This window comes from Pan paniscus, chromosome 20 (genome assembly GCF_029289425.2).
Source record: "Pan paniscus chromosome 20, NHGRI_mPanPan1-v2.0_pri, whole genome shotgun sequence".
NCBI lineage: Eukaryota > Metazoa > Chordata > Mammalia > Primates > Hominidae > Pan > Pan paniscus.
Genome location: NC_073269.2, coordinates 46496919 through 46512367, shown reverse-complemented (window position 1 = coordinate 46512367; position 15449 = coordinate 46496919). Strand labels below are relative to the sequence as shown.

The window sequence follows — 15449 nt, the reverse complement described above, 5'->3', positions numbered from 1 at the left end:
GAGGAATGGATTTTTTCTAGTTTATTTTAATTGATTTAAAGAGCCACATATGGCTAGTGGCTACCTTCTTGGACAGTACAGCTCAGGAACCCACAATATCATGAGACTTGTTACTATAATCTATACTATAATTATTGTTGCACATCCTCCCAAGGTAAAAAATATACTTGCCCTACTGAGGGGAACAAAATTACCATCTCAAGCCAGCTGAGGTGCTACTCAGTTGAAAACTATGGACCAAAACATGAATGGCCAGTAAAAACAGATCAAGACCAGTGGGTGTATAGATCCTGGGTGTTGAGCTGGGTTTTGAAGACTGGATAGGAGTTGGCCACGGAGATAGCAAGGAGAAAGTTCAGAAGGGACAGCATATGCAAAGGCCTGGAGGTGAAATAGCTCATGCATTCCAGGGACTACAGGGGGTTCTGTGTCACCAGAGAACCAAGGGGCCAGGAGTGTTGGAAGAGGGGAAGTGGAGGCGCTCGAAGCTGGAGAGCTCAGCCAAGGCCTTGGACTGCAGGTGGAGATCCCACAGGGCTTGGCAGGTGCTTAGTAAATTGGGGTTTGTCCCAGGATAGTTACACGATGCAGGGGAATGATAAATAGGAGCGGCTGATGCAGCAATACCTGGCACATCAGGTACTGACAAGGTGGAGCTGACAAGGTGTTTTAGTAGGCAGGAGAGATGGTCTCGTTTCCATTTTCACAAGACAACGTGCCCTTTCCTTTACCAAGATTCTGTAGGCTGGAGAGCCCCACCTGCCTTTTCTTCTTGGTACCTGCTGCTGTTGCCAAAGAGAAAACTGCTGGAACGACTAAGAGACCAGGTCCCAGATTTCTGACCTTAACTATGGGTGGGTGGAGGGGGTGAACCAGAAACCCAGCAAGAGGGAGGCCCCCTCCACTCTGCTCCTGGCTGACTGATGCTGTCCTCACAGCCCTGGCCCACACAGGCTGATGTCAGCTGGCCTCTCTTAAGCCTGGGGAGGGAGGCAGGGGTTGCAGGGCAGGTGGGTGCCAGTCGGTGACTGCTTGTTGGCTAGGTGCTGCAGCGCCTCCTCACTGGGCTCCTGGTTGCCTCTCCAGCTGGAGAGACCCTCCTCCCTGTCCCCCACTTCACTGCAGACGTGTTTCACATGGAGAAAAGTTGAAAGAATAGTATAATGAATGGACTTCCACGCGCCCCACTCCTAGACTCTGCAGTCCCGCATTCACCGTGTCTGCTTCATCTGGTTGTGTTTTATGCTGAACTTGAACTTGTGTTCATACTTAGTGACATTCTTAGCGTTTCAGCAGGCATCTCCTAAGAATAAGGACTTTCTCCTACAGAATCATGATGCTGTCACGCCTGAGATGATTATAATCTTTGTTTACTAGTAACTTCTCCTTATCCATGCCGTACTTGAATTTCTTTAGTTACCTTTTGAAGGATATGCAACCTTTAGAACATTGTTTTAAAACCAGTATTCATTCAAGGTACATGTCTCTTTGACTTGTTTTATTTAATCTAGTTCAGCTCTTTGTCTTTTTTTTTCCTCCCCAAGACATTGATTTTTTATTTTTTTATTTATTTTTTTGACAAGCCAGGCTAGTTGTCTTGTAGAATGTCACACCTTCTGGGTGTGTCACATTATTGCCTTTTGGTGTTGTTTACTTTTGTTCCCCATGTTTGTATTTCTTGTAAACTAGAATTAGGCCTGGAACAGGGTTGGCAAACTATGGCCCTGCCTTCCATTTTTGTAAATAAAGTTTTATTGGAACATGACCATGTCCATTTGTTCATGAATAGTCTGGCTGCTTTTGGCTTACTGTGGCTGGGTTAAGTAGTTGTGACAAAGACTGTCTTGCAACACCTAAAAAATTTAATAATTGGCCCTTTTAAAATTTTAATTAAAATTTTTTAAATTTAAAACTTTTTTTTTAGAGACAAGTTCTTGCTCTCTTGCCCAGGCTGGAGTGCAGCGGTGCAATCATAGCTCACTGCAGTCTCAAACTCCTGAGCTTAATCCATCCTTATGCCTCAGGATCCCGAGTAGCTGGGACTATAGGTGTGCACCACCATGCCTGGCAAATTTTTAAATTTTTTTGTGGAGACAGAGTCTTGCTATGTTGTCCAGGCCGGTCTGGAACTCCTGGTCTCAAGCAATCCTCCCTCCTCGACCTCCCAAAGTGCTGGGATTATAGGCACAAACCACCACACCCAGCTTTCTGGTCCTTGATGGAAAAAGTTTGCAGACCCCTGGTCTTGGCAGGCAGGAATACTTAATAGTGCATCAGGTGAGTATGATCTTTTCGTTGTTGTTTTGATGGGGTCTCTGTTGCCCAGGCTGCAGTGCAGTGGCAGAATCACGACTCACTGCAGCCTCAATCTCCCGGATTTAGGTGATCCTCCCACCCCAGCCTCCCTAGTAGCTAGAACTACAGGCGCCTGCCACCACACCAGGCTAATTTTTGTATTTTTTGTAGAGATGGGGTTTCACCATGTTGCCCAGGCTGGTCTTGAACTCCTGGGCTCAAGTGATCTGCCCATCTTAACCTCTCAGAGTGCTAAGATTACAGCCATGAGCCACTGTGCCTGGCCATGTGTGATCTTTTTGACGTAAATCTTTCTTTCTTTTTTTTTTAGACAGAGTTTCACTCTTGTTGCCCAGGCTGGAGTACAATGGCGCAATCTTGGCTCACTGCAACATCTTCCTCCTGGGTTCAAGTGATTCTCACGCCTCAGCCTCCTGAGTAGCTGGGATTACAGGCACGCGCCACCATGCCTAGCTCATTTTGTATTTTTAGTAGAGATGGGGTTTCTCTCATGTTGGTCAGGCTGGTCTCGAACTCCTGACCTCAGGTGATCCGCCCGCCTCGGCCTCCCAAAATGCTGGGATTACAAGCGTGAGCCACCGTGCCTGGCCTTGATGTAAATCTTATCATATATTTTCTCTGCTTAGAACTCTGAATGGCTTTCAGTCCCACTCAGAGTAAACTCCAAGGTCCGTGCTGTGTCCTGCAGAGTCCTGTATGATCCAGCGACCTCTCCAGAAGCATTTCCTACCACAAGCACCCTCACTTAGCCACGTGTCTCCTTGCTGTTCCTTAAACATGCCTAGCACATCTCTTGCCCGAGGGCCTCAGCGCTTGCTGTCGTGTTTGTCTAAGGCCTTCTTCCCTGAGATGCCATCACAGCTCTCCCCGACTCCACGAGGTCTCTGCCCCAGTGTTGCCGCCCCAGTGCGTCCTGCCCTGCCTCCCTTCTCTGTCTTGCCCTTCCCCAGCTGTGCTTTTCTTCATAGCACCTGTCCACCAAGTGGGACATTTATATTTATGTATGTATCTGGCACACAAATGGGTGTTCAGTAAATGTTTGTTGGATGAATAAAAAATAATTAAATTCTCTGAGCTAGATCCTGTTCCGAGGACTTTTCATATATTAACTTATTTTCTCCTCACAAGGCAGACTATCTGTGCACAGGGAGGGCCCCAGATGCCCTCCAGCTGTAAATGCCCCTCTAGGTCGGGGAAGTGATGGTTAGGGGAGAGTCCCCACAGTCAGCCGTCACTCCTGAAGCGGTGAGGACGGGCTTGTGCATGAAGGACAGCCCTGCCACCTCTGCTTCGCCGAGCTTCTCTCTGGGGTGCCCCACAGGATGGCCCAGGGCTGGGGTCCAGGCCCTGGATTCAGGCCAGCTGCCATGTCTCTCCCTCAGTGGGGCTCAGTTCCCTGGCCGTCATGAGGTGCAGAGGAGGAAGTAAACGTGAAGGCACTGGCGCAGGGCCTGCCCATGGCAGCTTTGGCACACGCAGCGCTGGTACCTTTCTTACCTCTGTCTCCTCTGCCACCAGCATCTCTTTCCTGGAGGATGCCGGGGTCTCCTCTCACTGCCCCCAGTCTGTAGCCCACACAGCAGCTACTGACTTAAAACAGAAATTTGGAGCCTGTTCCCCCTGACTAAAACCCTTCAGCGACTTCCTGTGGTGCTGAGGATGAGACCCAGATCTCTAACATGGTGGCACGTAGAGGCCGGAGCGGTCTGGGCATGCTCTCCTCCCTGTCCTCATCTCCACTCCTCCCTGTCCTCATCTCCTCCACTCCTCCCTGTCCTCATCTCCTCCACTCCTCCCTGTCCTCATCTCCTCCACTCCTCCCTGTCCTCATCTCCTCCACTCCTCCCTGTCCTCATCTCCTCCACTCCTCCCTGTCCTCATCTCCTCCACTCCTCCCTGTCCTCATCTCCTCCACTCCTCCCTGTCCTCATCTCCACTCCTCCCTGTCCTCATCTCCTCCACTCCTCCCTGTCCTCATCTCCTCCACTCCTCCCTGTCCCCATCTCCTCCACTCCTCCCTGTCCTCATCTCCTCCGCTCCTCCCTGTCCTCATCTCCTCCGCTCCTCCCTGTCCTCATCTCCTCCGCTCCTCCCTGTCCTCATCTCCTCCACTCCTCTCTGTCCTCATCTCCTCCACTCCTCTCTGTTGGCTCCAGCCATTCTGGCACCTGTGTGCCTTCCACAGACACCCCAGCTTGCTCCTGCCCTGGGGTCTTTGCCACGCAGTTCCCTCTGCCTGGGTTCCTTTCCCTCCCAATCCCCTGCCTCCTTCCCTCCATTTCATTTATTTCATAGCTGTGTGCCAAGGGCCTGTTCTAGGCACTGGGGATGGCCATTGTTCAGGTCCTGGTTTAAACGTCATCTCCTCAGGCCTCCCCTCACTGCCCTCTGAGAAGGATTCTCCCTGTTTGGCCCCCGCCTTGGAGCTTCTACACACTTGTCCTCCCCTTGAGGTCAGGAGCCCTGATGGGCTTGTCCCCTGCTGCATCCGCAGTGCCCTGAACAAGCCTGGTGCACAGAAATGCTCCACATTTGCAGGCCGGCTGGGTGAACTCTCATGACAGCCTTCTGAGACCTCACTGTGCTGGGCACCGCTCTCAGCACTTTATGTCTAGTGTCTCATTTCACCCTGATAGGACCCTCTAGTGCCTCACCCACCGAGGCACAGGAAGGGCATACAACCTGCCCAGTGTTGCCTGCAGGAAGGGGCAGAGCTGGGATCCACGTCCAGGCCATCCCCCAGAGCCTGTCCTCTCACCCACTGTGAGGTCCCCAGCTGGTACGGAAGGCAGGCAGCGCATTGGGTGGCAATGACCCCACAGCTCCTGGCCCAGAGCCTATGCTTGCCCCGTACTGTGCCCTTCCCAGTGTTGGCATGGCGAACGTGGCTCCCCCATGTCCCTCCCCTGGCCCTGAGCCCAAATGAGGATGAGAAGGTTCCAGAAAATACCGATGGGGGACGTGCTCTTGGAGGTAGAAGTGCCTGGGCACTTCTTGTGTCCCTGGCCTCTGTCGGTGGGCAGATGAGCCTCTCTGTGCTTCGGTCTTGTCATTTTAGCCTGAAGTGAATGGCAGTACCTACTACACAGGGTTGCTGGGAGGGCGACAGGAGTCCTCCACCGTAACGCACAGTGGTACCAGCCTCTGCAAGTGGAAGGTGTTCGTGGGACTGCTGTTGAGTGGCAGGGGTGGGGGCCCCTCTCTGAAAGGCGGGTGCAGATCATGGCTTCCGAGGAGAGTTCTTCCTTCGCTTTGCCCGTGGGCTCCCTGGCTGGGCGTCCCATGAGCCTTCCCTAGAGAGGGTCCCTGCTTTACCCTCCTGAGTCTCGTGTAGCTTTCAGCGCTTCACTGAGGCTCAGGGACAGGCGGGTGGTGCTAAGGAGGAGTAGGCTGTGCACAGGTGAGTGCCAGCTCTGCCACATCCCTGCTGTGTGACCTTCACAGGTGACTCCACCTCCATGTGCCTCAGTCCCCACAGCAGAAATGCTGGCTCTTGAGAATTGCAGTGCTCTTGAGAATCAAGCGAGGTGGTGTCTGGAGCTAGCCACTCAGTGCTGTTATTTTTACAGTCCTGGTTTACCCAGGGGCTCTCCTCTGGGGGCTAGAAGATACTTGAGGCCCAGCTTCATGGGGAGCTCCCCTTTGCCCCAGACGCCATGTTGCAAACCCTTGAGAAGGATCCTGGACAGAGGCCCTTGCTTTTCGTCTGGAATTCCGAGTGCTGCAACCTTGCAACTTTGGTCCAGTTAGAATTGGATCGGAAGCTAGTCAGGCAGCAGGCGAGCCCCAGTTACTCCCAGATAACCTCCTGCATCGCTGTGGTTTCTGGAGCTTTCTGTAGGGTGGGCAGTGGGAGCCAAGGTAGGTGGGGTAGGCCCGCCCCTGCGAGTGTCTTCGGCACCCTCCCTTCCACCCAGCCCTGTGCGCGGTGCTCTGCGCCCACAGCCCACCAACCTCTTAGCCCCAGGCCCTGGTGGAGGGGAGAGCTGGGAGGGCTGAGCTCGTCCAGGTGGCAGAGCCACTCTTGGAGCCCCAGCTGGGGTGGGTCCAGGGCCTGTGCTCCTGATTCCCATCCGGAGTAGCCTCCCAGAGCTGCTTCTGGGCTGGTGGTGTGGCAGTGCCATCCTTCATGTATTCGGGTTCTCTCCACAGAGGGACCATCTGTGTTCTCTCCACCCCTGTCTTTGAAAACAAAGATGATACCACGCTGTACATCTTAGTCTGCAATCTGCCATCTTCACGTGACAGTCTTTCAAGATCTTTATATATGAGAGACATATTTTCCTTTTTAATATCTTCACTGTATCTCTTAGGAGATCTGTGATTTTTTTTTCCCCAATCCGCCATCATTTACTCAGAGTCAGCATTAAAAAAATTTAAAATTTGTGAGAGGACAACTATGTCTGATAAAGCATGTCATGGAAGGCTGGGCACAGCAGCTCACACCTGTAATCCCAGCACTTGGGGAGACCGAGGCAGGCAGATCATGAGGTCAAGAGATCGAGACCATCCTGGCCAACATGGTGAAACCCTGTCTCTACTAAAAATACAAAAATTAGCTGGGCATGGTGGCGGGTGCCTGTAGTTCCAGCTACTCTGGAGGCTGAGGCAGGAGAATCGCTTAAACCTGGGAGCCACTGCACTCCAGCCTGGCAACAAAGCGAGACTCTGTCTCCAAAAACAAAAAGAAACAAAAAAGAAAAAAGCCTGTCATGGAATGGGCTCCTGCCCCGCCCCCGCCCCCCGCTTTTTTTTTTTTTTTTTTTTTTTGAGAAACAGGAATATTAGTGTAGGGTTTGGGAATTAGGCTGTAATTTGTTCCTAAGGGGGCATGGGTTAAAGCAAGTTGAGAAATACTGGCTTGAGATGTTGGGCCAGGGAGTGCAGAAGCCAACACTGCTCTGCCTGGGTGTGCACCAGGGCTCAGTGCGTGCTCTGCCCGGGTCTGCACTGGGCCCTGCTGCGCCCTGGCCCTGGGGCCACTTGGACTTTGGCTGCCTCACTCTTTCATTACCCAAGTATCTACTGAGTATCCACCATGAGTTCTGGGGGCAGAACTGTGTTCAAAGCAGGTGGAAATCTCTGCCTCCGTGGGGTGGACATAGATGGGTTATGGGGACTCCAGTCTCTGAGTGGGTGGGGAGGGCAGCGTGCCTTTTGTGATTCCAGCTACCGAGCCTGGAGCAACTGCTGTTTTTCTGGAATCTGTTTTTTTAATCTGTGCCCCAGTTCCTCCTTCATAATGGGTGGGAGTAGGGATAGTTGATGATAGCAAGTGCTTCCCATTTGTTATTAGAGGCTGTTCCTTTCCTTCAACTCCCAGTTCCCCTCCCTTGGAGGCAGGCAGGGCTCCAGGATCATGACTTCTCTTCTAGAGATGTTTGTGCCTATGTGAGCATGTGTCTGCAGAAGTTCATTATTTTCTAACTTAGGAGCACAGAACTGTATACTGTTCTTCACCTTCCTTAATTTTGAAATTTTTTTATAAAGGCGTGGTCTTCTTATGTTGTCCAGGCTGGTCTGGAATTCCTGGGCTCAAGCAGTCCTCCAGCCTCTGCCTCCCAAATTGCAGGGATTACATGAGTGAGCTACCTTGCCCAGCCCTGCACCTTCCTTTTTCTCTTAAGAAGTCTCAGATCATCCCAAGTCAGCATACAGACCTGCCTCAATCTTTCCCCCAGCTGCGGAATGTCTCATTGCACAGATGCCTCACAGGCATTCTACCTCACGACAGCCTGTGTATTAAACACTGCTGTGATATTTCATCAAATCGAAGGCGCTGTCATTGGGGAGGCACCCTGTTTCATTTAGTGCCAAGAAAAAGGCGTGCCCAGTTAAATCAAGACAGACCCCAACTGTGAGATTAATCTGCATTCCAGCAGTGTCAAAATGTGGAAGAGGGTGCGTTGTGGGATGGATGGGAATAGAAGTAGTTTCGCGTGGTACACCAGGAAACGAGACTGGGGAGGAATACAGCCCAGCAGGGTGTCCCGGCTTGGATTTTGAAGCCCAGTCCCAGCCACACTTGTTCCCTGCGTGACCTTGGGTAGGGGCCCCAGTGCCTCAGGAACACAGGAGCAGTGACACTTGCCCTGGGGCGGGGGCCATCCTGGAAAATGCTGTGAAGGGCTGGCTGCACTCCCTGTGGCTTATTTAAATCACTGGGATTTGAGAGGTTGTGTGATTACACTCTCTGAATTTTCTTATTCTTAGTGAACATTTTATTTTTCTTGTTGGTCATATGGGTATTTTCTAGATACAAGCAAAATACACAGGGGGTTCAAAATGCGTTGGGTTGAAACACCTAATTGCAGTGTGGTCAAAAATGGGGGATGTGGACAATTTGGTGTAATTCAGCCTAATATATTTTTCATTTTGGTCTCTGGTCATTTTCACTTATTAGGCAGAACAGTTTGTAAGTATCCAAAAAAAATTATTTTCTTTTTTTTTTTGCTGATTGCAGTGGTATGATCATGGCTCACTGCAGCCTCCACCTCCTGGGCTCAAGCAGTTCTCCCACCTTAGCCCCCTGAGTAGCTGAGACCACAGGCATGTGCCCCCACACCTGGCTAATTTTTTATCTTTGGTCTCTACAAAATGGGTATCCATGTTGCCTAGGCTGGTCTCAAACTCCCAGATGCAAGCCATCATCCCATCTCAGTCTCCCAAAGTGCCGGGATTGCAGGTGTGAGCCACCGAGCCCAGCCCAAAGACAGTTCTCTCCCAGCAAGTTCTAAACCATGAGTGACAGAACTAGTTTATTGTTCTTTATTTTATTATTATTATTATTATTATTATTATTTTATTATTATTTTGGGATGGAGTCTCGCACTGTTGTCCAGGCTGGAGTGCAGTGGCGTGATCTTGGCTCACTGCAACCTCCGCCTCCCGGGTTCAAATGATCCTCTTGCCTCAGCCTCCCAAGTAGCTGGGATTACAGGCGCCCGTCACCACGCCCGGCTAATTTTTTGTATTTTTAGTAGAGACTGGGTTTTACTATGTTGGCCAGGCTGGTCTTGAACTCCTGACCTCAAGTGATCCTCCACCTCGGCCTCCCAAAGTGCTGGGATTACAGGCTTGAGCCATTGCACCTGGCCTGTTTTTATTTTTTATTTTTGTTTTTTAAAAACTTTTTAAGAGATGGGTCTTGCTTTGTTGCCTAGGCTGGTCTTGAACGCTTCGGCTCAAGCACTTGGTCCACCTCGGCCTCCCAAAATGCTGGGATTACAGGTGTGAGCCACAGTGCTTAGCCTCTAGTTAACTGTTCTTAAACCAGGCTCCCTTCTGCTGGGACCTACTTCTTGTCCACCAGCTTCTCTCCTCTACATCCCTGGGCTGCCAGGACCTCTGTCCCTGCCATGCAGACTCCCTGCTCCCAGTGGACTGTCCCCTCCAGGGAGTCCTGCGGGCCAGCTCTTGCCTTGCAATGTCTTCAGCTCCTTTGGCTAATGAATGCTGCTTCTTACTCTTGGTTTAACTTTACAAAACATTGGTAACTTATAAACTTGAGCTTGTCATTTGTTTCGAAGAATTCACAGGAGCACTGTCTGTCCCTCATTCAAGGCTCAGGGTGGTGGCTCATTTTCAAGGGGCTGTGAAAAGAGAGGGTCACTCCTTTTTGATCATTTCCCTGCTGCCTGGCTTCAAATGGCCCTCAGGCCGGTCACTTTAGGGAAATTGGTGATCGCTCTTGGTATTCCACTTTTTTTTTTTTTTTGAGACGGAGTCTCGCTCTGTCACCAGGCTGGAGTGCAGTGGTGCGATCTCTGCTCACTGCACCCTCCGCCTCCCGGGTTCAAGCAATTCTTCTGCCTCAGCCTCCTGAGTAGCTGGGATTATAGGCGAATGCCACCCCTGACTAATTTTTGTATTTTTAGTAGAGACGGGGTTTCACCCTGTTGGCCAGGCTGGTCTCGAACTCCTAACCTTGTGATCCATCCGCCTCAGCCTCCCAAAGTGCTGGGATTATAGGCATGAGCCACCGCGCCTGGCGTGGAATTTCACTCAGGTCCCTTCAGCTCTCTCTGGTTCTGACAGATCTTGCCCAAATTCCCATGGTTACGTGGTCATTTGCTTGCCTGTTGCTGGGGGTGGCTGGGAGGTGGCACTCAGCTGTTCGACTCTGAGGCCCAGGACTCCTGGCTCCTGGGACTCATGTGTGTCCCTGCACAGGGAGGAATGGATGCGGGCCATCCAGATGGTCGCCAACAGCCTCAAGCAGCGGGCCCCAGGCGAGGACCCCATGGACTACAAGTGTGGCTCCCCCAGTGACTCCTCTATGGCTGAGGAGATGGAAGTGGCGGTCAGCAAGGCACGGGCTAAAGTGGTAAGTGCTGGGAGCAGGGGTGGGGCTGCCAGCCTGCGGTGCCCCCACCCCTAGTGCTGGCCTGCTCTCCTTGGTTTCCATAACACAGTTCAGGGGGCTCAGCTGAGAGACAAGGCTGCCCTGCAGGGTGGGGTGATTTCAGGTGGCAGGTGCCCTAGGGTGTGCTCCATGCCCGTAGGGGAGGGAGCAACCTTGGGTGGACCCACTGCAGGTTCGTCCTGGGAGTTGGTGAAGACCTGGCTACCCCCACGTCAGAGCCCAGCCCTCCCAAGGCCCTGTGCCTGCAGAGCCTGGTCTGAAGGCCGCTTCAGAACACACAGTTGCTGCCCAGAGCCTCCCTTCCTGCTCCAGCCTAAGCCGTTTGGCAACAGTGTCTTTTGGTTTTCCTCTTTCTTTTGTTAAAATTTCCTCCCACGGGCCATGAGCCAGGCGCTGACTGCCCCCACTCTCCCTGTCCCTGGCAGACCATGAATGACTTCGACTATCTCAAACTCCTTGGCAAGGGAACCTTTGGCAAAGTCATCCTGGTGCGGGAGAAGGCCACTGGCCGCTACTACGCCATGAAGATCCTGCGGAAGGAAGTCATCATTGCCAAGGTGCGTGCCCCGGGAATTGCGCTCGCGGGCCTCTGTGGGGGCTGCGGTCTGGAGCCTGACCCTGAGGCCTGGACGCTTACCCGCGCTTTCTGCTGCTGTGGGCTTATTTCCCCCACAAATTCCCCCTAGTCAGAAAAGGGGGAGCCTGAGGCCCAGAGAGGAGCAGCAGGCCTTGCTGCTGAGTCCCCACCTCCACCCTCTGGTAGGGGCTGGGGGTGCCTGTGGAGAGAGCGAGCCTCGGGGCCCCACCCAGCAGGTACTGTCAAGGGAGGCTGGGGCCTGTTGGGGAGGACGTCGCTGTTGGGGAGGCCCGGGCTTTGCTCAGGGTATCCCAGGTGGAGGCCGGGCCAGGAATGGAATTCTACTTTTTCCCTTATTTCAATTTTTTGTAGTGGAAGATTCCAAAGACATTCAAAAATTTAAAAAGAAAATAAATATTACGGACCCCCATGTAGCCATTGTCCAGTTTAACCAGTTATCAGCGTTTAGCCAGCCTTGTTTCCTTAGCTCTGCCTGTCCCTCTTGTTCTGGAATACTTTAAGGCCTGTCCTAGACAACACGTCACTTCACTCATCCATACTTGAACATGTGTCCTGACAGATGAAGACTGTAAAGAATATAATCATGTGGTGCTGCCATCAGAGCCAACCAAATCAGCTGTTCATTCCTGATGTGACGATTGGGCCTAAGGCAGCCTTCCTCAGCCTCAGCACTGTTAACATTTTGGGACAGACGGTTCTGTGCTGTAGGGCAGCCCTGTGCATTGTAGGGTTTTAGCAGCACCCCTGGCTTCTACCCACTAAAGCCAATAGTAGCTCCCCAGGTTGTGACAATCAAAAATGACTTTGGGGTTGGGCGCCGCCACAGCTCACGCCTGTAATTCCAGCACTTTAGAAGGCTGAGGTGGGAGGATCGCTTGAGCCCAGGAGTTCGAGACCAGCCTGGGCAACAAAGCAAGACCCTGTCTCTATAAAAATAAAAATAAATTAGCTGGGCATAGTGGCGTGCACCTGTAGTCCCAGCTGCTCAGGAGGCTGAAGTGGGAGGATCAATTGAGCCTCAGAGGTTGAGGCTGTAGTGACCCACGTTCACACCACTGCACTCCAGCCTGGGCGACAGAGCCAGACCCCCAGCTAAAAAAAAAAAAGACTTCAGACATTCTCAGGTGTCCCCTGGGGATAAACTTGCCCCAGGGAGAGCCTGTGTTCAGGTTGCTGCAGGTGGCTCCAGATTTTTGGAACCACTCCTGGTGGTTCTGCTGTACAGTCAGGTACCAAATTAGAACCTGAATTAGAGTCACCCAAAGGGCTTGTGAGACAGTGCTGGGCCCACCCCGAGTTTCTGACTCAGTGGGCCTGGGGGTAGGTCCCAGGAACTTGCATTGCTGCCAGTTCCCAGGCGGTGCTGAGGTGCTGTGTGGGGACCACACCAAGAAGCACTGTTCTGCTGTCTAGAGCTTTGTTAGGTCCGGTTCCTTCTTTGGGCAAGAACGCTTTCTAGGTGGGACTTCCCACAGCCTGTGGTGGCACCTTGGGGCTCTCGTGATGTCTGTTTGTCTCCCTTGCAGGGACGTCACAGGTATCTTGCCCCTAGCAGCCTGGTCCTTACATTGTGACATTCCTGCTGACTTTTCACCTGTGGCTTTGAGAGCCACTGATGATCCTCGTCTGGGTCTGCTATTTGCTGAGGGTTTGCAGGCTTTCACTTTTCACTCCTGTGATTTTCTGCATTTATGGCTGGGAATGGAATTGCATTTCACAAGGCCTTGCTCACCTTCGTCGGGGCGGGGTGGGCAGGCGTGGTGTTGCCCACCAGCCCCTCACCCGCAGTCTGTCTGCAGGATGAAGTCGCTCACACAGTCACCGAGAGCCGAGTCCTCCAGAACACCAGGCACCCGTTCCTCACTGTGAGTTGCCCTCCCCTTCCCAGACAGTGTGAGGCCAGCCTTTGGACAGAGCTCAGAGAGAGAGCCCAAATTTTCTGCTACAAAGCACAGTCTTGGGGTAGGCCAGGCAGGCAGGGCAAGGTGTTGCTGCGCCCTGCCAAGTCATCCGAACCAAGACATGTGGTGGGGGTGAGCAGGCTCGGGGAGTGGGAGGGTGACAGCTTCTTCATAGATGGTGGCTTCATGTAAGCATTTGAACTAACTGAAGATACCACATTATTTGATGGCTGCTGTCTCTATGAGTTAGGAGCACTTAGCCCAGCTGGTTGAAGTGGAAACATTATTTTTTTTGTTTTTGTTTTCAGATATGCTCATAGAAGCAGATGTGTTAGCATTGTGTTGTCTGTCAGCCTGGACTGAGTAGATGCCTGTTTGGGCTGCAGTCTCCATCAAGGCCAGTGGCCACCAGTTAAATGGACTAGATTGAGGATGGCTTATGTATCATTTCTTTATCTCAGTTGCTGTCCAGGTATCCTATTAAGCCACAGTACTTTTTCAAATAAAATCTTATGAGGTACCTCAGTGCAGAAAACAGAGTAGTTGAGTTGTCATGAGCTGAAGGACCCCCTGGTGGGAGTCTCTGAGGAACTCTCTGTAGATCTCCTTAGTGCAGTGGAGAACTACTGTTTGTTGACTGACAGCCTGTCCATCCTGTCATTGAAGTTGGCTCCCAAGCCTTTGCCACTCCCAGCCACAGCAGAATCACTTGTGTGTGTAAGTTGAACACATTTTACTGTAAAAACAAGAGCCCTGGTTGCTCAGAACAGTTCTAGTTCTCCCCTGGCTGTGCCTGATGGAGGCAGAGGACAAGATGGTTCAGCATGTAACCCTTTCCTACCACAGAGCCATGCCTTCACTTAATGCCCCAAAAGGTGCAGCCGGTATGTGAACCCCATCTGGCTGACTCCTGGGGGCCCCAGCCAGGGCAGGGTGTGTGTGTGCAGAATAAGCAGGGCCAGGGCCCCGCCCTGGCATGGCTCAGCAGAGCCCTCCTCCCTCCCACCTCCCACCCTGCTGCCTTCATCCCCCAGGCGCTGAAGTACGCCTTCCAGACCCACGACCGCCTGTGCTTTGTGATGGAGTATGCCAACGGGGGTGAGGTGAGCCGCAGCTGCCTTGACTTTGCCCTCTGGGGCCTCCTTCTTTAGGGTGGGGCGGGATGGAGAGGAGCTGTGGGTGAGGTGGAAGGGTGGAGGGAAATGTCAATGTCATCTTGTGCCCCTCTCCCTTGAGGCAGGCGGCTTCGTCTCCATTTTGGGGGGGCAGTCACTGAGGCTCAGAGAGGTTAAGTGGCTTGCCCAAGTTTACACAGCTAGTGAGTGGGTGGGTCAGGTCCAAACCAGTCCAGAGAGGTGTGGAGAGGGCTGTGGGGCGATAGCACTGGGAAGGATGGTCTTAAAGTCCCCAGAGAAAGCGCCCAAGGGTTAAAACCTAGCAGCCCTCCGTTCCCATGTCCTCCCGAAGTGGATTCCCGCAGCCGCTCAGCTTCCCCTTACAGAGTCGCCTCACTTTTGTCACCCACTCCTTGCCTCGCGCCTTCTCTGTGCAGTGGTTGGCACACCTGCATTGGGATGCGTGGTTTGCTCATCTGTCCGATCTGGGCTTGCCCATGGCCTATTGTTACTTGGTCATGACGTGTGCTTCTTTTTGCCTCCATGCCATCCTCCCTCCTGTCTCGGATGTCTCTCCCATACCCTCTCATGGGTGCCTCCTGGCGGACCCTCGCCCTTCCCCCCCAGCTCTGTGTCACTTGTGAGCTTCTGCACTCTGCCTTGATTGGTCCTTCTAGCTGTCACTTGCTGGTTCATGACACAGGTGTCACCACATCACTGCGCTGGGGCAGGGGGTTGGGAAGGTGAGGGCAGGTGGGTGGGCTGGGGCCTGACCTCCTCTCCCCACCCCTTCCTCCTGCAGCTGTTCTTCCACCTGTCCCGGGAGCGTGTCTTCACAGAGGAGCGGGCCCGGTTTTATGGTGCAGAGATTGTCTCGGCTCTTGAGTACTTGCACTCACGGGACGTGGTATACCGCGACATCAAGGTTAGTGGCAGGGTGTGCACCAGGCTGACCTGTGGCATGCACACCACATGGGACTCACACTGGGGAGGTTGGGCTGAGCTTCTGCCCTCATTCGCCAGGCTCCCCACCAAGGTCCAGGGTGGTGGTTCTGTAGCAAGCTGCCCCAAGTAGGGACCTTTCCAAGCCTCCCATGAGCACTCCTAGGCCGCTAGTGGAGTGTGAACTGGCACAATACCTACTTTATTTTTAT

The 15449-nt window shown here is 52.6% G+C and overlaps 1 protein-coding gene across 18 annotated transcripts in view; it reads left to right on the top strand.

The window, feature by feature from the left end:
- AKT2 (AKT serine/threonine kinase 2) overlaps positions 1-15449 on the top strand; it is a 63861-nt gene that overhangs the window by 41079 nt on the left and 7333 nt on the right. For all 18 annotated transcript variants that reach the window (XR_010110892.1, XR_010110890.1, XR_004667942.4 and 15 more), the window contains 5 exons: positions 10489-10642; positions 11107-11238; positions 13079-13144; positions 14215-14283; positions 15098-15220. Coding sequence is in view for 13 of the 18 variants with exons in the window: in XM_063600287.1 (XP_063456357.1) it covers positions 10489-10642; positions 11107-11238; positions 13079-13144; positions 14215-14283; positions 15098-15220 (544 nt within the window). In the remaining 5 variants the exon portion in view is untranslated. The remainder of the gene's footprint in view (positions 1-10488; positions 10643-11106; positions 11239-13078; positions 13145-14214; positions 14284-15097; positions 15221-15449) is intronic.